Source organism: Biomphalaria glabrata, chromosome 13 (genome assembly GCF_947242115.1).
Source record: "Biomphalaria glabrata chromosome 13, xgBioGlab47.1, whole genome shotgun sequence".
In the NCBI taxonomy this organism is placed as follows: Eukaryota; Metazoa; Mollusca; class Gastropoda; family Planorbidae; genus Biomphalaria; species Biomphalaria glabrata.
In genome coordinates, this window is record NC_074723.1 from 20,817,576 (window position 1) to 20,843,452 (window position 25,877).

Consider the following 25,877-nt stretch of genomic DNA (forward strand, 5'->3'; position numbering starts at 1 on the left):
TAGAAATAGTCATCAATACATTTAATTTTCTCTTGTCGACAATGGAACTACAGACTGCTGGACTATAACAAGTCCAGTGTAGACATTCATGGAATCTATAAGAATGTCAGTAGTACACAACACGAACATAACAAATCTACTGTAAATAGAAGTTGTGTTGTTTCTACTGTAAATAGAAGTCGTGTTGTTTCTACTGTGATGCTCTAAAGTCTTTACAAGACTTCGCATGTACCGTAACACCCAGGGTCAATGTTCACAAAGTGAAGACAAAAGTCTTTCCAAGCGAGCCCCAAGTTTGCAGTGTTCAGTCACACCTCTGTCTCCTTCATATGATCATAGTACGCCAGCTGACTCAGGTATTCCTTCTCGTCCACGATCCTGAAAGAGTCGCAAGACAGCGAGGAGGTCTTGCATGTGTACTGCCTGGAGAGGATTTCACTGAGAGAGACTGGGGTACTGCTGGACCTAGATTTAGAACTGCGAAATACAAAGTAAAAAATAAATCATTATACATTAACATAATTTATTTCGTAGGCGCGGTGGCTGAGTGGTAGAGCGCTTGGCTTCCGTACAAGGATTCCCGGGCTCGAATCCTGGTAAAGACTGGCATATTTTTTCTTCTTCTTCGTTCTCATTGTTATGTTGGAGTGTTCAGATGACTAGACCAATACATGAGATACACTGCGCAGTGGTTTCCAAATCAGGGAGCTCTCCATATAGTTTTCTTCCTATTGGGGTGATTTGGGGCCAATGTCTTATACGGGCCTCTTGGTAAAGAGAGCAGTTTTGGAGGACGTGGTCGGCATTCTCTGGTGATACTCCACAAGGGCAGATTTCACTGGTTCCAATTTTGAGCTTCCGGTACATGTGTTGTCGCATTCTGTTGTGTCCGGTCCTGAGGCGAAAGATTAGACCTTGGTCTTGTCGTGATAGTTTATAGTAAGCGTCATCTTTCTTGTGATTTGGATGAGAGCTCGTCCATTTCTCACTTATTTTATTTACAATTAATTTCTTAAATTCTTCTGGATAGAGTGCAGAATTTATTAGTGAGCTAGTTCTCCCACTCTTGGCGAGTGTGTCAGCCTTCTCATTTCATTCTAGTTCTATATGAGCTGGTATCCATTCAATAACAGTTTTTTTGCTGTTGTTGTTGAGCTTTGTAAGTGCTGTTCGGAGGTTTTTAATATAAGAGGAATCAGAGTTTTGCAAGCTTTGGAGGGTTGTTTTCGCATCGGTTAGAAAAACAATCTGTGTGGGGAACTTGGATGATTTGCTAGCATGGTAGAAGCTAGTGCTAGTGCTTCCCTTTCTGCTCTGTGACTGTCAGAGAGCTCTCCAGTTGCAATGGATTTTTCTAGTCTTCCTCCATCTGGCCATTCGATAAGTATTCCAGCTCCTCCATTTGTGGTGGCTTTATGGGATGAGCCATCCGTGTAAACTCTGATCCACTGATTGCTAGGATAATTGATATGTAGAAAACAGTTCACTATTTCCTTCAGCTCTGTTGGTCTGTAATCAGATTTTCTTTTTATGTTTTCAATATGGTCCCTTATAGTAGGAAGAGGGCTTTTGTCCCAGGGTGGAGATTCATTTGTGTATCGAGGATTCCAGAGTAATTTTTTCAAGATGGTGTTTCTTTTTTAGGTTTAGAGATTCCTGTATGAAATTGGTCCTTTTTTAATTTCGTAATCTTTAAGGCGCCTCCTCTGAGTCCACCAACATTAGTACCTGGCATTAGTAGGAGGGAAAATAAAAAACGAATGGTCGTTAAGCTGGCCACATGACACCCTCGTTAACCGTTGTGGGCCCCACAGAAACAGTTGACCTTTACATCTGACCTGAATGGATAACTTTGCTCAAATTGCTATCATGCAGTCGCAGTCGGATGTGTGATCGAGAGACTGCTTGACTACCTAGCAAGGGGGCTTGAGTTCAATACCCGACTATGTTAACCTAAAGGCAGCACGAAACACCTTTACCCTAATACCACATACCCTGCCCCCACTCGTCCATAGATCCATAGAAGCGATTGGACCATAGCGGTCTGAGCATGTTAAAAGCATGAATGTTGCTCTATATAAGATATCTGTTAAAAAGAGTAAAGAGATTTGCATGTGTCCCTATAACCACTTCATTAAGTTGCTATGAATGTTAATGTGACGATCGTTTGGCACAATTTAGGCCATGTCGTGCCCATAACACCTTAAGTGTTAATGTCCTTGTCTAGCCCAAGCGCTAAATGTTATACAGCAAAGTTATTACAAATGTTAATAGGTATCATATCGCTAAAGGTCATGTGATGTCTAGCCAACAAAAGGTCGTGTGATGTCTAGCCAACAAAAGGTCATGTCATATCCAGTCAACAAAAGGTCATGTGATGTCTAGCCAACAAAAGGTCATGTCATATCCAGTCAACAAAAGGTCATGTGATGTCTAGCCAACAAAAGGTCGTGTGATGTCTAGCCAACAAAAGGTCATGTCATATCCAGTCAACAAAAGGTCATGTGATGTCTAGCCAACAAAAGGTCATGTCATATCCAGTCAACAAAAGGTCATGTGATGTCTAGCCAACAAAAGGTCGTGTGATGTCGAGCCAACAAAAAGTCATGTGATGTCTAGCCAACAAAAGGTCGTGTGATGTCCAGTCAACAAAAGGTCGTGTGATGTCCAGTCAACAAAAGGTCGTGTGATGTCGAGCCAACAAAAGGTCGTGTGATGTCCAGTCAACAAAAGGTCATGTGATGTCTAGCCAACAAAAGGTCATGTGATGTCTAGCCAACAAAAGGTCGTGTGATGTCCAGTCAACAAAAGGTCGTGTGATGTCCAGTCAACAAAAAGTCGTGTGATGTCGAGCCAACAAAAAGTCATGTGATGTCCAGTCAACAAAAGGTCATGTGATGTCTAGCCAACAAAAGGTCGTGTGATGTCTAGCCAACTAAAGGTCATGTCATATCCAGTCAACAAAAGGTCATGTGATGTCTAGCCAACAAAAGGTCACGTCATATCCAGTCAACAAAAGGTCATGTGATGTCTAGCCAACAAAAGGTCATGTGATGTCTAGTCAACAAAAGGTCGTGTGATGTCTAGCCAACAAAAGGACGTGTGATGTCGAGCCAACAAAAGGTCGTGTGATGTCTAGCCAACAAAAGGTCATGTCATATCCAGTCAACAAAAGGTCATGTGATGTCTAGCCAACAAAAGGTCATGTCATATCCAGTCAACAAAAGGTCATGTGATGTCTAGCCAACAAAAGGTCGTGTGATGTCTAGCCAACAAAAGTTCATGTCATATCCAGTCAACAAAAGGTCATGTGATGTCTAGCCAACAAAAGGTCATGTCATATCCAGTCAACAAAAGGTCATGTGATGTCTAGCCAACAAAAGGTCATGTGATGTCCAGTCAACAAAAAGTCATGTGATGTCCAGTCAACAAAAAGTTATGTGATGTCTAGCCAACAAAAAGTCATGTGATGTCTAGCCAACAAAAAGTCATGTGATGTCTAGCCAACATAAAGTCATGTGATGTCTAGCCAACAAAAGGTCATGTGATGTCTAGCCATCAAAAGGTCATGTGATGTCTAGCCATCAAAAAGTCATGTGATGTCTATCCAACAAAAAGTCATGTGATGTCTAGCCAACAAAAGGTCATGTGATGTCTAGCCAACAAAAAGACATGTGATGTCTAGCCAACAAAAAGTCATGTGATGTCTAGCCAACAAAAAGTCATGTGATGTCTAGCCAACAAAAAGTCATTTGATGTCTAGCCAACAAAAAGTCATGTGATGTCTAGCCAACAAAAAGTCATGTGATGTCTAGCCAACAAAAGGTCATGTGATGTCTAGCCAACAAAAAGTCATGTGATGTCTAGCCAACAAAAGGTCATGTGATGTCTAGCCAACAAAAAGTCATGTGATGTCTAGCCAACAAAAGGTCATGTGATGTCTAGCCAACAAAAAGTCATGTGATGTCTAGCCATCAAAAAGTCATGTGATGTCTAGCCATCAAAAAGTCATGTGATGTCTAGCCAACAAAAGGTCATGTGATGTCTAGCCAACAAAAAGTCATGTGATGTCTAGCCATCAAAAAGTCATGTGATGTCTAGCCATCAAAAAAGTCATGTGATGTCTAGCCAACAAAAGGTCATGTGATGTCTAGCCAACAAAAGGTCATGTGATGTCTAGCCAACAAAAAGTCATGTGATGTCTAGCCATCAAAAAGTCATGTGATGTCTAGCCATCAAAAAGTCATGTGATGTCTAGCCAACAAAAGGTCATGTGATGTCTAGCCAACAAAAAGTCATGTGATGTCTAGCCATCAAAAAGTCATGTGATGTCTAGCCATCAAAAAAGTCATGTGATGTCTAGCCAACAAAAGGTCATGTGATGTCTAGCCAACAAAGCGTTTTCGTTATCGTTTTTGATATTAAAGCTCACAGGTCCCAGGTTCAAACCCTTATCGCAGCTATCCTCCTGCAGGAGGTTTGGAGTAATAAGTTGGTGATCTTCAACTCTGAAGAAACATTCGAAATATGTAAAGCAAAACTTTTCTATAAACATGCGAGACGTTTTTTGTGTGTTTTTTTTTACAAAGCTTATTTCAACTCTGTCTGGTCAAAAGTTTGTGCACGTGATTTCTCCCACACCCAATTTCGGAACAAGCTGACATTTTGCACAGTTATTTCTTTCACCTGACAAAACAGGAATAAATAAGAAAATTATCCAATTGGTTAATAATTAACTATTAGTAATTAATTATTTTGTTTGTTATCACGAACAAGGGAAAGAAAATGTACTTCACATATAAGGTGGTATAACTTGAATTAGTCCACGTCATAATTTGTAGAGAGAAAAGTTTGAAACTAAAGTAAAAAAAACACTATAAAACCTTCTTTTTTCATAAGCACTACCTGGCACAGGAAGCTTTAGCCCTCGAGATCAAATTCAGGTAGTTAACCTTTTTTTATATATATAAATGCATTTAAAAAGCGATCATCCAGATACCTCCTTTCTTTTATCAATTTTCAAACTGGTCCTGACAAAGTGATAGGATCACAACGTATTGAGAAAGCTAAAAGCATCAGATTGCGCTAAACAAAAAACTTATTAGTGAGAACATTTGTAATCGCATAGATTTATTAATGATCAAAACTAATTTAAACAACTACACTTAAAATAAGCCTACTTTAAAAAAAAAATATTTTCTAGTGTTTTTCTTGTTTTAGTATTGTCTGACCCAGTGGCGTAGCTACCAATGTGCGGGTGGTGCGGGCCGCACAGGGCACCAAGTGGAGAGGGGCACCAAAATTCTCCCAGCGTGTATTAATTTCCTATTTCCCTGAGCATTTCAGTAAAAACGACTAATTGTATGGACACGAACAAACATAAACTACTGTATTTTAAACATGAACTAACGATTTATAAACTAGTCATGTCTCTATTTTGTTTCATCTCCTTGACTATTTCTTCAATACAATGTAAGCTATAGAACAGTTTGAATCTAATTTACTACATTTATTTCGGACACACGGTACATGTTGTTACTACACTGATCGATGCTCTGTAATATAAAGAAGAAGAAGAAGATAGGCCAACCTTTATTTTACTTCATTGTTTAGTCCATTGGTTTAATCTAGATATTGAATTTACAAATATATTTCTAAACTCTAGCTCTAAACAATTGTCTTAGTTTATTCATTTCTTTATGATTCTTAATAGTTTAATTTTGGAAATAATTATATTGTAATGTCAATATTTTAAAATAAGCTAAGCTTTGTTTTCTACGAGTTTTTTTTTTAACTAACTAGTTAATTGTAATACTGTAACGTAAACAAAATGATGAACAGTGCTCAAGACTGACTAGTCTGGCTGGCGCCTCAAAACCCTTTTAAGCTCAGATGGAGAAATCGGCATCTCTGGTTCTGTCCAGTCTGTGTAGTCTATAAGGGCCCCATACCCAGATCTATCGGGGTCCCTAATTACCGACCCATCGGTGTAGCAGAAAATGGCATCTGATGGGTAGGACTTAAGTGTAGCTGATGCCAAGTTTTGGAGTATGGCCACTTGGTGGCTCCCTCTTGCCCTATAAGGGACATGTTTATTTGTGGGGCCGGCATTCTCCTCCATGGAGGGCAAGTATTAATTCTTCTAATAGGAATTCTATCAGTGGAGAGCCCAGCTGATTTAGTCAAATTGGCCGCAATGTGGAGGAACGATCGCATTTTTATGCGGTTCCTCTCTCTCCACTGTTGCACTAAGATTGTGGTGGGTAGCCTAGAGACGCCCCTTTTGTAGCGCTCGTAGGACGTAAGTACCGCCCTCTCCCTCCTTAAATGTAAAGGGGCCACGTTTGTTAAGATTTCATCATCTTCATTTAAATCCAAAGATGGATTCAATGAGTGGTGGAGGTTATAACAGAAAATAGAAAAACATGAGATCAGCAGAGCTCACATTCAGTCATCGCTTGCTTGGACGGAACTTGAAGTTCGCCTGAGTTCCTGTATTAACTGAAATTAATGATGCGCAATTCTACCTTCAAAAACAAGGATTGTCTATTCGAGACTGCTCACTCAAACTAAAAACATTAGAGACATTTTTAAGTAGTAATCGAGAGGACATCGCTAAAGCCAGCATTACCTTTGCCAAAAGCGTGTGTTCAGATCTGACAATCAGTACAGAACCTCAAAAACGTATTGGCCATAAGAAAAAGATGCCTGGTGAGAAAAGTGACTACTCTGTACTTACAAACAAAGAAGAGCTACGAAGGGAAATCTATTCTATCTTGGACAGGATTGTTCAAGAAATAATCACCCGATTCGAGCAACTTCATGATGTAGCAGATAGATATGAATTTTTGTCGCCTTCCCAGCTATTAAATCCTCAGGTCGAAATCAATCTCGATAGTACTCCTAGCAAGATTGATAAAACGAATTTCTGCTGGAGCGAAAGAGGCTTCAACGGTTTGTCACAGTTTCATCAGAAGCCTCCGAACTTCCAAAACAAGGACCTGTTGAGCTCTTGAAATTTATAAAAAAATATCAGCTAGATGATTCAGTCCCGAATATCGTCCTAGCTGTTAAATCCTCAGGTCGAAATCAATCTCGATAGTACTCCTAGCGACATTGATAAAACGAATTTCTGCTGGAGCGAAAGAGGCTTCAACGGTTTGTCACAGTTTCATCAGAAGCCTCCGAACTTCCAAAACAAGGACCTGTTGAGCTCTTGAAATTTATAAAAAAATATCAGCTAGATGATTCAGTCCCAAATATCGTCATCATGATTCACATATTTTTGACTATTGCAGTAAGCATCGCTACATGCGAAGTTTTTGCAAACTTAAACTGATCAAGAATTATTTGCGATCAACGATGACTCACTAATTTGGCCATTTTGTCCATTGAACAAGAGCTGGTGGAAAAAAATGGATTTCGATAAAATTATTGATACTTTTGCCAGCAAGAAAGCGCGTAAAATTCATTTGTAGTATGTTTATGTACAAATGATTTTTTTGCATTAACAATATTTGATTTATGAATACATATTATTTTGAACAGGTTTTGCAATGTTATTAATTAGTTCGTTTTTTTTTTGTTTTTCTTTTTTTTGGGGGGGGGGCATCAAGATGAGGTACCGCACCAGGCATCATATACTCTAGCTACGCCACTGGTCTGACCCATGTATATTGTAATAACTATACCAATTACCACAATGATTCTAAAGTAAAATATGTCACAAACATTATCTTACGTATGCAAACGGTTGAGCACTAACCTGTCTGAACGAGAGAATCGTCTCGACGTCATCAGGGCAGGTATCATCCACTGAATCAAAGTTGAATCTCGATGGATGGTGTGGTTGAAGCGTAATACATTTTTCCAGCGTAATAAACTCTTTTGATTACTCTTTTGAATGGTCACTCGAGGGTCACGCCTGATAAGTAACATAAATCAAGGGTGTGTCTTTTGGGTTTTCACAGTAAAACTTTTACAGTAAGATACTCTTCGTTAAGTAAAATTCCCCTTTCTGATCTTGTCAGCTATGCTGAAGACGATGAGGATTTCATGTGGCCAGCACAACGACCAAAACCGCCATTACTTTTCCCCAACTAATGTCAGGTGCCCATTAGAGCTAGAGGTGCCCTAAAGATCCCGAGAGTAAAAATCCCATTCTTCACCAGGATTCAAACCCTGGATCCCCGGTTTGGATGCCAAGCGCTTTACTACTCATCCAACACGCCTCCGTGCTCTTCGTTAACGTTTTGATTTTGTAAGTTCCTGTTTTCATTCATGAAGGAAGACAATCAGGTAAGAGAACAGTTTTTGTTCACGTTATCTAGGTGTCGAGGTCTCAAGAGATGTGTAAACAGGAGGTTTATATACACTTTGCTTTCTAGAAACTTCTAAGTCGCTAAATCGAAAATTGTTGAATGATATAGAGTTAATAAGAAATAACAAGTTTTTGGACTATTTTCAGTATTTTCTTTTGGAGAGTTTCTATTTAATAAGCTATAAATTATAGGCAAGCACTTCAGTTAATAAGTTTCCAATGCAAGAAAAAGTAAAGTTCCCATTTCGACCTTGTGATCAATAGGAAATCTATAAGTGTCTATAAATCTATAGTAAAAGTCAGTTATGGCCGACGGTTAAAGAGGTTGTCATGTGGTCAGTAAATCTAATGTTAGGTGCCCATTAGAGTTGAATGGACGCAGGGGGTGTACTTAAAATCCACAAATTTAAAATTCGTCTTCAACAAGATTCGAATCCAGGATCCCTCGTTTCGGAAGACAAACACTTTACCACTCGGCCACAAGTTCCAAGCTTCATGTTAAATACTTTTATAATTTTAAAATTGAATTTTATTGTGTTTTGTGTATGTTCAATCCTTGGGTGATTTCGAATGCTGAACATGTCCGCAGGCATACATTTAAGCGTTCAAGTGTTTGATGTCGAAAAGAGGCTTTCCTTACATGAATAAATATCTTATACTTTGGACAGGGAAAGCGATGGGAGGACAACTTGGCCAGGCCTTTCAGTCACTTCCCAAGACCTCATCACGAATGAAGAGATTAGAAACAGGATCATTACAGTAATTGGACCCCACGATGACTTTCTAACCACTGTCAAAAAAGTAAACTCAAACTTTATGCTCACATCATAAGGTCCTCGGGGCTCGCAAAAACCTTCCTTCAGTGAACAGTACCAGGAAGGAGATGAAGAGGAAGACAGAGAAAGTGATGGGAAGACAATGTCAAAGAATGGACAGGCCTTTCAGTGAATGAAATTCTATCCAAGGCAAAAGACAGAGAGGAATGGAGAAAGACGGCTGACAGATCTTGCGTGGTGCCCCAACGTCCTAAACAGACTAAAGAATATGTGAAGGTGAAGTTGATATTTTGGACAATGGATCATAAGACACAATTTCAAAAAAAAATTAAAACGTCTTAACCACCCATTTCTATCTTTACATTAGTATCAGAGGAACCCCCTGATCTTTATAGAAAAAGAAGGCAAAGTTATTAGAAGAAATGTCAATGCAATATGATGGGACCGAAAGTAGAACGCAAGAGAAGGAAAATAGGAATTTCTGTAGAGATTTTAAATAAATAGACCGAATGAACGAAGGTCAAGGTCTCTATATTGAAAACTCACTGTTACTAACAAAATAATCCAATTGCTTTGTCCTAGAAGTGAACTGTGAAGCAGATTAGAAATTTGATTCTGCGGTGCTGAAAAGTGCTAAAACATTGTGTGTATGATTTATTAAAATAGTTCGCGTATCAATGTACAGCGGTGAGACGAATAAACCTGTTTATTTATGGACTTGGCTACATGTATCTTAATGATTTATTTGGATCCCATTTCGGTCTATAAATGTCTATGTTGATCTAATTGCTACAAAACAGAATCAGCATAAATAGTGCAAAGCTCTGTGTGTATCTAAGTAGTTCTATGAAGAAAGACTCACCATAAATAGTGAAGTGCTCTGTGTGTATCTAAGTAGTTCTATGAAGAAAGACTCACCATAAATAGTGAAGAGATTTGTGTGTATCTAAGTAGTTCTATGAAGAAAGACTCACCATAAATAGTGAAGAGATTTGTGTGGATCTAAGTAGTTCTATGAAGAAAGACTCACCATAAATAGTGAAGAGATTTGTGTGTATCTAAGTAGTTCTATGAAGAAAAACTCACCATAAATAGTGAAGTGCTCGGTGTGTATCTAAGTAGTTCTATGAAGAAAGACTCACCATAAATAGTGAATAGGTCTATGTGGATCTAAGTAATTCTATGAAGAAAGACTCACCATAAATAGTGAAGAGATTTGTGTGGATCTAAGTAATTCTATGAAGAAAGACTCACCATAAATAGTGAAGAGATTTGTGTGGATCTAAGTAGTTCTATGAAGAAAGACTCACCATAAATAGTGAAGAGATTTGTGTGGATCTAAGTAGTTCTATGAAGAAAGACTCACCATAAATAGTGAAGTGCTCTGTGTGTATCTAAGTAGTTCTATGAAGAAAGACTCACCATAAATAGTGAAGAGATTTGTGTGTATCTAAGTAGTTCTATGAAGAAAGACTCACCATAAATAGTGAAGAGATTTGTGTGTATCTAAGTAGTTCTATGAAGAAAGACTCACCATAAATAGTGAAGAGATTTGTGTGGATCTAAGTAGTTCTATGAAGAAAGACTCACCATAAATAGTGAAGAGATTTGTGTGGATCTAAGTAGTTCTATGAAGAAAGACTCACCATAAATAGTGAAGTGCTCTGTGTGTATCTAAGTAGTTCTATGAAGAAAGACTCACCATAAATAGTGAAGAGATTTGTGTGTATCTAAGTAGTTCTATGAAGAAAGACTCACCATAAATAGTGAAGAGATTTGTGTGTATCTAAGTAGTTCTATGAAGAAAGACTCACCATAAATAGTGAAGAGATTTGTGTGTATCTAAGTAGTTCTATGAAGAAAAACTCACCATAAATAGTGAAGTGCTCGGTGTGTATCTAAGTAGTTCTATGAAGAAAGACTCACCATAAATAGTGAATAGGTCTATGTGGATCTAAGTAATTCTATGAAGAAAGACTCACCATAAATAGTGAAGAGATTTGTGTGTATCTAAGTAATTCTATGAAGAAAGACTCACCATAAATAGTGAAGAGGTCTATGTGGATGTATGTAGTTCTATGAAGAAAGACTCACCATAAATAGTGAAGAGGTCTATGTGGATGTATGTAGTTCTATGAAGAAAGACTCACCATAAATAGTGAATAGCTCTGTGTGTATCTAAGTAGTTCTATGAAGAAAGACTCACCATAAATAGTGAAGAGGTCTATGTGGATGTATGTAGTTCTATGAAGAAAGCCTTACCATAAATAGTGAAGAGGTTTATGTGGATGTATGTAGTTCTATGAAGAAAGACTCACCATAAATAGTGAAGAAGTCTATGTGGATGTATGTAGTTCTATGAAGAAAGACTCACCATAAATAGTGAAGAGGTCTATGTGGATGTATGTAGTTCTATGAAGAAAGCCTTACCATAAATAGTGAAGAGGTTTATGTGGATGTATGTAGTTCTATGAAGAAAGACTCACCATAAATAGTGAAGAGGTCTATGTGGATGTATGTAGTTCTATGAAGAAAGACTCACCATAAATAGTGAATAGCTCTTTGTGTATCCACGCGAAATGATGATGTTGTAGAGTTCTCGTCACAGCAATTCTCCCGCAGCCTCTGGTTTAAGGCGTTGAAGGTTTTCATAGAACTAACTCTATAATTCTCTTTGAGAAAACTAAAAAGACAACAGCATTTTCTACAGAAACATGGCGCAAACCACGTGTTTTCCAGCCTCGTCTGAAATTCCTGAAACCTACGTCTGTAGATACAAATTGAAATGAAAAATGTTTATATTGGCGTTTTCCAACGGAGTGCAGCGCTGATACACATTATTTACATAATTTCTTGACAACTTTGAATTGACAAATGCCTAAACAATACATTGAATCAGCACCCCAATATCCTCAGAATTTTTCAATATTTCAATATATTAATAGAACTAGTCAAATAACAATGTTAGAAGCATAGGGAATGCGTGAATATAAAAAAAATATTATGAATGGAGCTAAAAAAAATAGCTAATCGACCTAATTAAGACTTGTAAGTTTCTGCTCGGCGCATGCGTGACCTTTCGGTTGTGTCTAATGTAAGAAGCGCGCGATATCGAGCTATTGTGCTTAGTCGCAGCTATAGCGAACGAATGTATGTAAAAATGCTTTAGAAAAACACATATGAAGGTTAGTTTGATTAAAATATGAAATAAATGGACTATATTTAGTATTATTTATGTGCTACATTATAAAACTATCTTGGCAAAGGATAGATTTATCATCTTAGACTTGAATTAGATCTAATAGATGTAGGGTTCGAAAGATTTTAAGTTCTGCACATGCGTAACCTTTCGGTCTTGTCTAATAAAAGAAGCCGTGCGATGACTGGGACGTCAAGACACACATTATAAATACAGTGAAACAACACTATATCAGATTGAAGAATATAGTCAATCTGGCGAAAGTAAACTGTTGATTACCAAAGTGCGCTGAGAACTTTTATTTCTGTGAATGTTGAATGTCTCGACTTGATGAATGATATATTTTATTATGTAAACAATTTATTTGATTTAACATAATATCATATCAACAATGTAACTTTCAATCAACAGTTCAACATTTTATCAACAGTTCAACATTATATCAACAGTTCAAAATTAATTAACAGTTCAACATTATATCAACAGTTCAACATTATATCAACATTAAACTTTATACCAACACTTCAACATTATATCAACAGTTCAAAATTCAATCAACAGTTCAACATTATATCAACAGTTCATCACTCTTTCAACAGGTTAACCTTTCATCAGCAGTTTAAATCATATCAACAATTTACATTCAATCAACAAATCAACATTATATCCACAGTCTTAAGACAAAAGACATGACACAACTACTAACTGTTATCTACACACAATTACGAAGGTCATGACAACTAGAAAAGACTATACAACAACTAGTACTATGGTCCTAACACTCACTGGAAAGCAGTGATATATCTGGCGTAGAGAAATGGATGCAGGACGTGCCTGCAGAGGAAGAGCCACATCAAACCCTTGAGCCACAAATGCGGCACCATATCGGGCACCCAGAGATCTACTGACAGCGCAGTGGCGTAAGGCGTCCACGTCACGAAGAAGAAGACAGCCCAGAGCGTCATGAGACGACGGGACTTGCACAGTAGCTTCTTGTGAACTTCTTTGGAACGTTCTACCAGTGTCGTCAAGGACGAGTTTTGCCGGTGAGCAAGCTGTGAGTAAAGATAAGGAAATAACGTTAGGCTGCCTGATGAAGTGGTATGCGCTCTGAAGTGTCCTTCATTCAATTATCTTATTTTTTCTGGAATTGAACCCTGTCCGCTGTCGTCCTGTGGCGGGTTTGGGCTAGGATATTATTATCTTCAAAGGTAAAGGAACATCCGAAATGACGCCATTAACACTAGCTATTAGCCATTTCATTTACGCTCATGGTGCCCTTAGACAGAAACATACTAATGAGGTGAAAACGGTCGTTCGAGAAGACGATTAAGTCAACAGGACGAAAATAAGGGCATGCGCCGACCGAGGCTCGAACCTGTGGTTCTATTGAAGTTGTTGGTGAACGGATGCTGCGAGGGTGGGGGAGGGCTAGCTGGGGCTTGTGACCTTTGACCACTGGGGTGGTAATTTGCATACGGGCGAAATGACTCCGGATCAGAAGAATCTTTTTTGGACATTCCGATGGTCTAGACTAGAGGTTAGTTTCGCTTGGTACATTATCGCTAGGCGGTGGTGTCGAATCCAGAGTCACAGGTTCAAGCCTCGGTCGTAGCATTTTAATTCACTGCTTTCTCTCTTAAAAACTTGGTCCCTGGTGCTGTTATTCATTTATGTTTAATATATGTATGTATCATTTGTTTCAGCACCTAGCTTCAACTCTATAGTCCTGTGAGATGGAGCTCTTGTTCCCTTTTGCTGTCCTACCTAGAGTTCTAAGATTCGAAGGCTCGAAGCTACTTGACAGTTTCAAGAAGAAAACTAGGTGCGATTTGTGTTCAAATAGGATGTCGCCCTTTTGTGGGTGTTACCTGGTGCCGCCGTACTTCTCCTCAGTTACGCTTCTGACAATGCCTATGCTAAACATTCTAAAATGTTTATTCAATGAGTAAATACTCACAGTAAAGCCTATACTTTTGGATCTGGGGACCATTGGCTTAAGGCCGTGAGCTGTTCCTATCAGGTGACCACTCTTTGATATTATACTTTTTCTGACCATAAACTGAGGCCGGGCTCGAGTCAGTGCCCAGTAAATACTTAATGTAATACACAGCATTAACAATGTGAAGACTATGGTGATCACAACCTGTTGAATTAAAAAAAAAAAGTAATAATGAAATATTTCAAGAGAGGTAGATGAAATAATTTTTATAGCTTCGATAAAAAACTACATTTATGTCCCTTTTCCCTAGTTCAAAACTGTTTTCCGCACCATCATTCCAGGACAGATGTTAAGGCAGACGTTTCTTTCGATAACGGTTAACGAGACAGCACAACGTCCAATCGCCTTTACTTTGCCAAACTAAGGTCAGGTATCCAGTAGAGTTGGGTGGACTCAGAGCCGCCCTGAAAATCCCGAAATTCAAAATCCCTGTTGTCAGGGAGAGGTATGGCGAGAATGAATGTTAGTTTAATATTTTGGTGTGATTGTTATATCCCCTTGTTATGAATGCGAAGTGTTGCACGTGTTGTGAACTGAGTGATTAAGTCTTCGTTGAATGTGCGAGAGAATGTGTTAAGTCAGTAAGGTCTTGCTCCCGGTCCAGGAAGATTGGACGTTTACTTCCTGGATTGGTATTTATGCATTTATATATTTATAAGTTGATGGACTGGTGTTTTGTGTATTTCATAAGAGTGATATAATTGTGTGCTTTATTAAGTATTAAAGTATTATCGATATTCGTGAATATAAGGAGTTAGAGTTGATGTATATTAAGTGTTCGTATTTGAGTTAAGCAAGTATTAAATTATAATTGAGTAACCAAGAAAGTACCAAGCAAGTATTATTTAATATTCAAGAAACCCCTAGTGAGCCAAGTTAAGTAACACAACAAGACAAGAGACAAGCAGAGCAGAGCAGAAGCGTATATATATATAATTTTGAACCCTGACACCGGTCTTCATCGAGATTCGAATCCAGGACTCCAGATTCGGAAGCCAAGTGCTTAACAACTCAGCCACTGCGCCCCCATCCCACCAAAGTCCTGTTAAAAAATTTATTAAATCAGCTAAAACCGATAGCAGACAAAATTATATCAGAAGAACAAGCGGGTTTTGGACAAAGTCTCAGCACAACAGAACAAATCCTAAACCTCAGAATACTCAGTGAGAAATACATCTAATACCAAGAGAATCTTTTCCATGTCTTTATTGAGTTCAAAAAAGCTTTCAGCAGAGTATGGCATGGAGTACTCTGGGCAACAATGAAAAGTACAACATAAATAAAAACATTATAAAAGTAATCCAGAACCTCTACAAGGAGGTCATTAGTGCGGTGTACTTCAACAGTAATGCTTGGGACTGGTTTAAAATCACAGTTGAAGTATGACAAGGCTGCCTACTTTCACCAACATTTTTCAATATCTTCCTCGAAAGGATAATGGACGATGCTCTCCAGAGCTATGAAGATACTGTAAGCATTGGAAAAGAAGAATTACTTAATAGATGGTCTCGCGGGGACAGAAGAGAAACTAGCTGACTGGTTGATGCACATAGACAAGAATTCCGCAACATAGGGTATCCAAATAGATGGATCGCGGGGACAGAAGAGAAACTAGCTGACTGGTTGATGCACATAGACAAGACTTCCGCAACATAGTGTATCCAAATAGATGGTCTCGCGGGGACAGAAGAGAAACTAGCTGACTGGTTGATGCACATAGACAAGACTTCCGCAACATAGGGTCTCCAAATAGATGCCGAAAAAATTCAAAGGGACATCAGTATTGTAGGTAAAAGCTAACAAGTGTCAATAGTTATAAATATGTCGGAGCTAATGTTTCAGATAAAGAAACTAAACCTGAGCTACTGGCCAGAATTGTACAGTCTGCAGCAGCACTTGAAATTCGAAACGATCTGGAAAGACAAAGACATATCCTTTGACACCAAAATCAGTCTGATGCGCTCCCTTTTAAGCTTGCAAATCTTGGACACTGACTGTATAACTAGGGAAGAGGATCCTAGCAACGGAATTGAGATGCTACAGACATATCCTAGGTATCAAATACAAATTCGTATCACAAACGAACAGATTAAAGACATGATTAGTAAAGCACTTTGACACTAAACGCAAAGTAAAACTCTATGGCCATATAACAAGGCCATCATGGCTTGCAAAGACCTTCCTTCAGAGAACAGACCCAGGCAGACAGTGAAAGCGATGGGAAGACAACATAAAAGAATGGACAGGCCTGGCATTGAAAGAGATTCTATCCAAAGCAAAAAAAAAAAGAGAGGAATGGAGAAAGACAGTCAACAAATCTTGTGTAGTTCTCCAACGATCCAACAGACTAAGGGGTGAAGCTGAAGTGGATGTCTGTTTTCCTACTTCTAAAACATTTCCCTAGTAGATAAATCATTTAACACAGACACACAAATCATTTCAGAGACACACTTGAAAACAAATAGTCTCACATAAGCGTATTTCAGTGCGTCTTGTCTGTCGCCAGTGAAGTGTAGACAGCTGTAGTTGTTCTGCTCCATGACACGGCCATGGCGGACGTCTACAACTACCAGAGGAGTCACCATGGCTGCCACCGTGCACCACGACAGGAATGTCATGAATTTGGATACAGATTTCGTGCAGATTTTTCGATACTTCTTCCCGAATAGGACCATGAGTAACCTGTCAAAACTGAAAGAAGTTGTAGACGAGACATTAAGGTCAACATGTATTCTCCAAATGGAAACAAGAATAAAGTTTTAGAAACTCATCGCCTCCAGGCAACACGTAACAGGTCACATGACCAGGGGCGTAGCTAGGAATTTTCCATCGTTTGGGGGGCTCGGAGGGGGGGGGGCTTGACTGCATTTTGCGTAATATTTAATTTTTAACGTAAAAAAACTAATTTAGGCCCCCCTCCCTCAAGTGGTGGCCCGGGGGAATTTTCTACGCCACTGTCACATGACACTGAGACGAAAAGAGTTTGTGCAACTTTTCTTTCGCAGGAAGCTAGCAAAATTCAAAATTGACAAAACAATAATTAAACTTTTTTATACTGCAACCATTAGTGGCCTGATTCGAGATCATTTTTTACACAAGGCTTGAACAATGACCTGCAACGTCACAGCCTGTGGGCTGTTTAGACGAATAGCTTGTTGCCACGTCGTATAGAAATGTGACTTGGCAACGAACCATTGGTCTAAACTGCCCACAGGCTGTAACATTACAGGTCAGTGTTTAGGGCTTCTTTAACAATTGATCATGTGTAATTACGTTTTTTTATTACCTGCTGGCATGTTAGTACTTAACTGAGACAAAGATATCGACTAAAGACCTGCTGACATGTTAATACTTCACTGAGACAAAGATATCGACTAAAGACCTGCTGGCATGTTAATACTTCACTGGGACAAAGATATCGACTAAAGACCTGCTGGCATGTTAATACTTCACTGGGACAAAGATATCGACTAAAGAGACTAATCAAACAAGCAAAATAGAACAGGTCTTTTTTAAAATAACAAAGCATATCTAATGGGAAGAACTTTGCACGTACAACTATATCTCTCAATAATGTAGGATGGCTGCCTGTTCGTGAGGTTTGCGCTCTGGACTGTCAATCGAACTTATAGATGGTCCCGGGTTCAAACCCTGCCCGCTCCCATCCCCCGTCGTCCTGCGGGAGGTTTGGACTAGGAAGTAAATTATCTTCAACTCTGAAGAAACATCCTAAAAGTAAAACATTTTACAAACATGTAGAAGTTCTTTCTCTTATTAAATATCTAACAAGATAATTAATTACTACACCTGGTGTGGAAGCCAATCGCTTAACCCCTCAGTCCCCGCCCCATTAAACCGGTAGAACATGAAATAAACATGAACTTCACTTTATAAAACAAAATTGAATAGAACTTTTATTTTAAAATATACACAGCTTTCAATTCACTATAGATGTGTGTGTACGAAACACAAGTTAAAAAGTGATACTCTAACTAAAAATACACGTCTTTCTGTCTCTCACGTCTGTCTCTTGTTCTCCTCTTCTTTAACTCTTGTACCAGTATTTACTAACTTACTACGACAGACCATCCCGTGATTTCATCAGAATCTAGTCAGCCAATACAACCAAACCATCCGCCAAACTTTACTTATGGTTACATTAGAAACACGGCACTCACACCTCTCCACAACACGTCCTACAAAATAATATATGCTATAAAAAAAAAAAAAAGAAAAACTGACGGGGTGATAAAAATTAAGTCAAAATTTTTTACCTTCCACTCAGTGATCGAAGGCTCTAATACCGTGACCAGTTTAAAACCTGCTTTACCTGATGATGATGACAAGGAAAGAGCTCTCCAGCCCAAAGCTGTAGTGAAGGTATCGCATCACGCGGCACAACCGGAAATGCGTCAGCAAGGAGATGTCGTAGAGTTCAAGGTGAAAGGGCAGCAAGACAAAGACACAAGACAGAAGGTCACACACGGCCAGCTGGAGGACGTTCCAGTTGTGAATCTGTCAAGGTTAAGAAACATCGGGTGTAACCAAGACTAGTCGTTAGAGAAGGCTTCAACACTGAACGGAACAACGGGACAACCTGTGGGCAGTATAGACCAATAGCTCGTTACCACGTCGAACAGACCTGTGACGTGGCAACGAGCTATTGGTCTAAACTGCCTACACTGGAAAATAATTGTTTGTTCTGTTTTAAAATTTCGTTGTTTAATAAAAAGTTATTGCTCAGATGAAAAATGTAAAATTATTGAAATTAGAAAAAAAAGTAACTTGAAAAATTGTTCTTAATTAAAAGTTATCAAAGTCCTCCTCAAGGAAACGGTTGTCCATAGTTATTACATAAATTAAACATGTACAATTATTGAAATTAAAAACATCTATGGATGGCTGCCTGGTCGTGCGGTTTGGGCGCTGGATTGTCGTTGGGATTTATCGATGGTCGAGGGTTTGAATCCTGCCCGCTCCCATCCCCCTTCTTCCTGCGGAAGGTTTGGACTAGGAAGTGAACTATCCTCAACTCTGAAGGAACATCCGAAACATGTCAAAAAACATCGAGTTGAGAAACTTTCCTTAAAGTTATTTTAAAACCTCCTCAAGGAAACTGTTATACATTATACTAGTGTGTATTTTTTTAATGCTTCCGAAGATGAGATCACGCACTGAACAGAGTTTCGTTCCTAGAATCATCCTCTCGAGAGCCTGGAATAAGAACTGAGGCTGTTGATCAGTTTTGTGGATTAAAAAAAAAAAAAGCGTTTGGTAGCTTACGTCGCGAATCTTTCTGAGAAATAACAAGGGAATGTGGCGACAATTTGTCAAGATTCTAGGAAATCTGTACTACAAGTCAAGCTGATATGTTGAAGCGAATGATGGGATAATGCAGCTCTTCAACGTCGAAACGGGTTAGAGACAAATACGTATCTCACCCCCCCCCCCCTTCTTTTCTCTTTCTGCTAGCCATCGACTTTGTTAAAAAAACAAACAGAATTAGGCTACTTTCGTTATCAGGTGGCATGAACCAGACGGACTGACGAGCCTGGATTTTGAAGTCTGCGAAAGTGCATTTAAAAAATATTTATTTCACTTACGTGTTTCCCCCATTTTGGGAGTCACCCGGTGAAACCCGCACCTTCTCACCTACATAGTGACGCCTTTGCTCAGACATACACACTCATAACACATATGTATGTAATTGGAATGATGGATGAATGAGACAAAAAGTTATAAAAATCTTTGCTTACCGAATTTCTGATAGAGTTCATAGAATACAGAATGATGACTAGTAAATTGATAATTACCCCGAAAATTGTCAGAAAGCCAGTCTGGAAGTTACAAAAAAAAAAATAATATTTTTGGGGGGTTTCTATTATATTTAGCATGACACTGGACACATTTTCGAATCTCAAAAGTGTCTCCAGGTGTAAACATTAAAAGAAAGGAAATGGATAAGTCAGCGGGGAAACAAAAGGGCCTTTTCGGTAATTCCACATAGATCGAGAGGTCGAGTATATAGCACTTGGCGGGAATAACAGAAATCCTCATCAATTTGTGACAATGACTCACACAGTTCCTCGATACGGTGGATTTCCTTTCAGTGTTATATATTTCTACATATATTTTTGAATTAAGATTTAATAACTTGATGGTTTTAATTTTTGGTATCAAAATTTGCATATTCTAATGCAAACATGTCTATGTATAGGAGAGATGATATGTTTATTTTTCTGTAAGAAAAAAATGTATACACTAAAGAAGGCATTTATAAGAATTTGGTATAACTTATTGATTTTCTCTTGTTAATGTACGGGTCACTTATTCCTTTTTTAATGCTCTCTCTCACTCTCTTTCTCTCTCACTCTCTCTCTCTCTCTCATTCACTCACTTCTTCTCTCAAAAAACTATCAGATAGTCAATACACTCACATCAACTCACCTAACTAAAACTCATACACATAGACACAACTAGGAAACAAAAAGTATCTAGAAACCTACCAATATAATAAGAACTTCGCGTAGTAAAATCCAAAGATACGCAGTCAATGTTACACTCCATGTTGTGGCAGGAGCTGAAACAGACAGACAACAAGAATACAATTCTTCTGCCGTCTCGTAATAGTCGAGAGCAACAGCTTAAATAATTGTAAATATCTCTCTCTCTCTCTCTCTCTCTGTATCTGTGAGTGTGCTTATCTCAAACAGCCTAGACCATTTGACGGAGAACGAGGAATAAAATTATTGCTTTGAGTATGTGAAGTTATTTCCTTCATAAAACACTATTTATATTTTAAATAGAAGCCTGTATTGTCATCATGGGCGTAGCCAGGGGGGGGGGGTGTTGGGGTTCACCCCCCCCCCGAAATGAACCCCCCCCCCGCAAGGGGGGTGATCGGAATTTAGTGACTGATTTTTTGCTTTGATTTTGTCTATTTTATGTGAGATTTTAATACTAAACTATCACTTGCCCTAGCACAGCAAAGGAGGTTTTGAGTTTAAAACCCCTACCAGGGGGGTTTTAGATTAAAACCCCCTACAGGGGGGTTCGAGTTTAAAAACCCCTACAAGGGGGGTTTGAGTTTAACCACCCCCCCCCCCCACCAGGGGTTTTCGCAGTAAATTCCCCTCTTCTATAACACAAAACAAAAAAAAATGCAAACGACAATATCCCAAATTTCAAGAGCACAGGTAAGGAAGATTTTGATTTTTAAACCCTCTACAAAATTTACGATAAACCCCCTCTTCAATATAAAAAAAAGAAAATTACACACTCAAAATTCTATGAGCGTAGCCAAAGTGGTTTTGAGTTAACCCCCACCCCAACTTCAGTATAATAGGGTTTGAAGCTAAAAAATAACTCTTCAATAACCGGTATAAAAAAAACGTAAATTACGCGTTCAAAATTTTATGAGCGTAGCTAAATGGGTTTTGACTCAGTTTTGAGTTTAAACCCCCCGTCAGCGAGGTTTGAAGGTAAAAATACCTGTTCAATATAAAAAAAAAGAAAATTACAAACTCAGAAATCTACGAGCTTAGCCAAAGGGGTTTTAGGTTTAAACTCCCCTCCAGTGGAGTTTGAAGCTAAAAAATACCTTTTCAATATAAAAAAAAGAAAATTACAAACTCAGAAATCTATGAGCGTAGCCAAAGGGGTTTTTGGTTTAAACCCTCCGCAAGCGGGGTTTGAAGCTAAAAAATACATCTTCAATGTAAGAAAAAGGCAAATTACGAACTCAAAATGCTATGAGCGTTGCCAAAAGAAGTTTTGAGTTTAAACCCCCCTCAGAGTGGTTTGATGCTAAAAAATACATCTTCAATATAAAAAAAGCAAATTACACACTAAAATTATTTGAGCGTAGCCAAGACAATTGAGGGTTTTGAGTTTAAATCCCTCTCCTACAGATGGCTTTTTTAAAGTTTAAAACCCCTCCTGATGATTTTGAGTCTAAAATCCCCCTACAGAGCGTTTTGAGGTGGAAAACCTCTATCTTCAATATTATTCTAAAGCAAACTACAGTTACTAAATTCTATGAGCGTTGCTAAATGGGGTTTTGAATTAAAAAAACAACAACATAACTCAAGAGATTTTTTAGTATAAAACCCCCAACAGATGATTTTGACGATAAAACTTGACTTTTCGATATAAAATCTAAAGCAAACTACAGTCACTTAATTCCAAGAGCGTATTCAAGAGAGGTTACACATTTCTACCAGTGGCGGGGCTCATTTAATAAAGTGCAGTGAATAGTCATCTGCCTAAATTGAAAAAGACTAAATGAGGCTCAACAAAGATGGCTAAGACAGATTTTAGGAGTCAGTTATAGAGATCGGGTGTAAATCAAGGAAATCCTATGCCGAACTGGGAGTCGACCCTTTAGTAAGATTGTGACAGAGCGTCGCATGAGGTTTGCGGGACATGTTCTCCGACAAAATGAATTACACATAAGAAGAGTTGCGATGACATCCTAGTACAAATTGGCGCCACACATTCATGGAGGTCCTCAGAGCAGGTGGGAAGAGGCCTTTAGACATTACCAGTAACAGATTTTTGTGGAAACAGCTTGACGGCGAATGCGCCGAACGGCGCGGGAGGGTCTAAGTCAGTAAGAATAGCACATTAGGTTTTTGAAATAAAACTTTTAAATAGCAGGAAAATGCACTGTAGATACCTCAGAATATGCATTTTGTTGGCTTTCAATATCAGAAATAGTGCTTGGCGGCGGGGCTCCTAGAGCTCCCCTAGACCCCTTGCTGCCAAAAGCGGGAAGTCTACTACAATTTTCCCACTAACTCCAGGAAGAACCTATTCTAGGGCACAATAAGCGTCTTTCTAAAGAATGATGGGTCAGAATGTAATAAAGATTATATACACACACACACATACATACATATAAATATATTTTTTTCTTGGGGCGGGGGGGCAAACCCCCCTTCCCCCGAAAAATAATCCTGGCTACGCCCATGATTGTCATAGCCTCTATTGGGAAATACATTGGGAAATTGTGAGAGAAGTGAAAGATTCTTTTAAAACCATTACGTTGACGATGATTGTAAAAGTAAACCGGAGTTGACGATACTTTAATTATTTCATAGTCTATTTCGTTCTAAAGATATAGTGAGATACTCAGGCACAAAGACATTTATTATTCCATACGCTAGAACTAATTCGCACAAGTTTCCCTTCTTCCCTAACGTCATTAGAGAATGGAATGGGTTGCCTGAATCAGCCAGGAAATCCAACAACTTAGCAGAGTTTAAGCTATTGATTAACAAGCATGATTAAATTAACACATGAAATGCGTATTAAGTAGTTATCTTCTTTTATTTTCTTTTGAAGTGACGTCCGTAATATATAAGATAAGTATTTCGAGTATATCAATAGATCCATAGTAAAAAAATTAAATTAAAGTACCTCTTTCAGATCTTGCGATCTGTGGCCCACGGTTAACGAGAGTGTCATGTGGCCAGCACAACGACCAATCACCTTTACTTTTCCCCAACTAATGTCAGGCACCCATTAGAGCTGGGTGGCTACAGTAGCATTAACCGATTCTTTCTTTAAAAAAAAAAATAGTACTTGATTCTCTAATACTCCCTCCCATAATAAGGAACGTAAGACGTCAGGGCCGACCCTGTTATGAAGAAAGTGAAACATGTACAGTAACAAGTACATATGAAACGTGGCCATACTTTTCGCTTAGCACTTAAGCTATATACAAATATTTGACAACGGTTTTAGTAGCAGCATCATTGGATAGTCTAGTAGTTTAGATATTTCAAAGTATAAAGTAGCACATCAAACATGTTACTTGCTTGTAGAGTTAGTCAGATTGAATCCAGCAGTTCCTTCAAGAGTCGTATTCTCCATCCAATACAAAGAATCGACAAAATAGAAAAAAGTCTACGTGAAACGTGAGTCTTTGTTTTCGAGGCAACGCGTCCACTTCCAGGCTGACCCCTTGGGACTATCTCTTTACTTTAAGTCCTTTCTTCCTTTTGGCCGGAGGGATTCGAGGTCTGGCTGTGTAAATATAGTTGACTATTAGAAAGTAGCGCCAACGCCATGTTGATTTCTAAGAGACCATTGTTTTTCTTTAAAAGTAAAAAATCAGGAGAACGTGAAATGTGTAAGAAACAAATCGTCAAAAGCAGCAATTGAAAAGATGGAGTAGGCATATGGGGCTATGGGCTTACTGCTTCATTTCGTTCTCGAGTTATGTTTTGTTTTTTAGGTCTAGATATACAGGTCAACACTCAATGTTATGGTTTTATCTATTTAATGCCAAGCAATAGTATTGGAGATCAAGTTCAACTAAGAAATGTCAAGGACGATAAATCGACCATCATAATAAAAAAAAAAGTTTTAAAAAATTCCTAGTGTTTTCCATGGAGCTGCGTAGCCACGGGAAATACTGCACTCCTCATTAATCTTCGGACTCGAAGACAAGCCTTATTATTATTATTACACTAGCCTATAATTCTATAATACACAGTTATATCCGCGTGACATAAATATGTTTTATAAGCTGGAAGATGTAAACCTTAACTCGTAGACCTATTATAATTTCTAATAACTTGCAGATAAATCTCTAGATCTAGTTTTCTAAATGCACAGACATCATTTCCAGATAAGTCTAATGTATAAAGAGAGATCAGAACTATTGTTGTAGCAAAACATCATAAATTGTTGACGTCATATTTCCGTTTATATTTGTAAATGATAGACCAGATCTACATAGTTTAGGTCTAGATCTAATTCTAACTAATTGACAACATTATTAAACTAAACTAAGAAGTTTTCTATTGACCTCAGCTCATCTTCATATCAACTCTGTTTTATTACCGCTAATAGATACATTTGTATTTTTAATTATTTATTTCCTATTACAAATAAGTTTATTAAAACTATAAAAATGGCAACAAAAAAAAAAAAAAGAAAGGTACACTAGACTTCATATAACATTGTGAACAATAATGTATGGATCGTTCCATTGGGTGTGTGTAAGGGGTGCTCAGCATGGTGATAATAAACTAAGGGTGGAGAGATGGCGTCGAAGCCACGATCTTCAATAAAACCGACCGCCTTTCACGAGCGCCTACCATACGACCATGCAGACATATAGGTACGTGCAGCCGTCTTTGTTCCTTGGTTACATTTGAAAATGTTCTGTTGTAAAGTAGAGACACATTGGCATAGATTTATCTGGTGGATATTTAATAATAACCCAAGGAAAGATAACTAAGTACGAACACCGAATACTGGCGAATTTCGCTCTTGGCCATTTTCAATGATTTCACTGTTATACAAACAAACGCTAAGTTATTATGTTTTAAACGTTTACTGTAAGTTTAAACAAGTAATAGTTTCATATTAAGATGATACATATCCCTATGTACTAGTATATTGTAGTCCGTAGATTAAATAAACTATGATTTATTTATTTTTTTTAACTATTTTTTAGCTTGTTTACGTAATAAACATTTATGCGCGTAACTGAAAGCCAAAGAGATTCAATTTCTGCTTTTCAAAGAAAATATAGAAATTAAATTCCCTAACTCCATAAGACAATCT

General features: G+C 38.2%; 1 protein-coding gene across 2 annotated transcripts; it reads right to left on the minus strand.

Moving 5' to 3' along the window:
* LOC106057438 (alpha-1A adrenergic receptor-like) lies at positions 1 to 24,949 on the minus strand. Of its 2 annotated transcripts, none has more exons than XM_056009158.1 (10): positions 24,119 to 24,949; positions 20,804 to 20,877; positions 20,054 to 20,134; positions 18,628 to 18,812; positions 16,769 to 16,979; positions 14,256 to 14,441; positions 13,082 to 13,350; positions 11,639 to 11,863; positions 7,766 to 7,924; positions 1 to 477 (listed from the first exon to the last, which is right to left on the minus strand). In XM_056009158.1, exons 1-10 carry the CDS (start codon positions 24,171 to 24,173, stop codon positions 309 to 311), a joined length of 1,614 nt encoding a protein of 537 aa, XP_055865133.1. In that variant the 5' UTR covers positions 24,174 to 24,949; the 3' UTR covers positions 1 to 308. The 2 variants fall into 2 exon arrangements, with proteins under 2 accessions (XP_055865133.1, XP_055865132.1); XM_056009157.1 differs by having other exon boundaries at positions 16,769 to 16,988; positions 24,119 to 24,948.
* Positions 24,950 to 25,877: the final 928 nt, after the last annotated feature.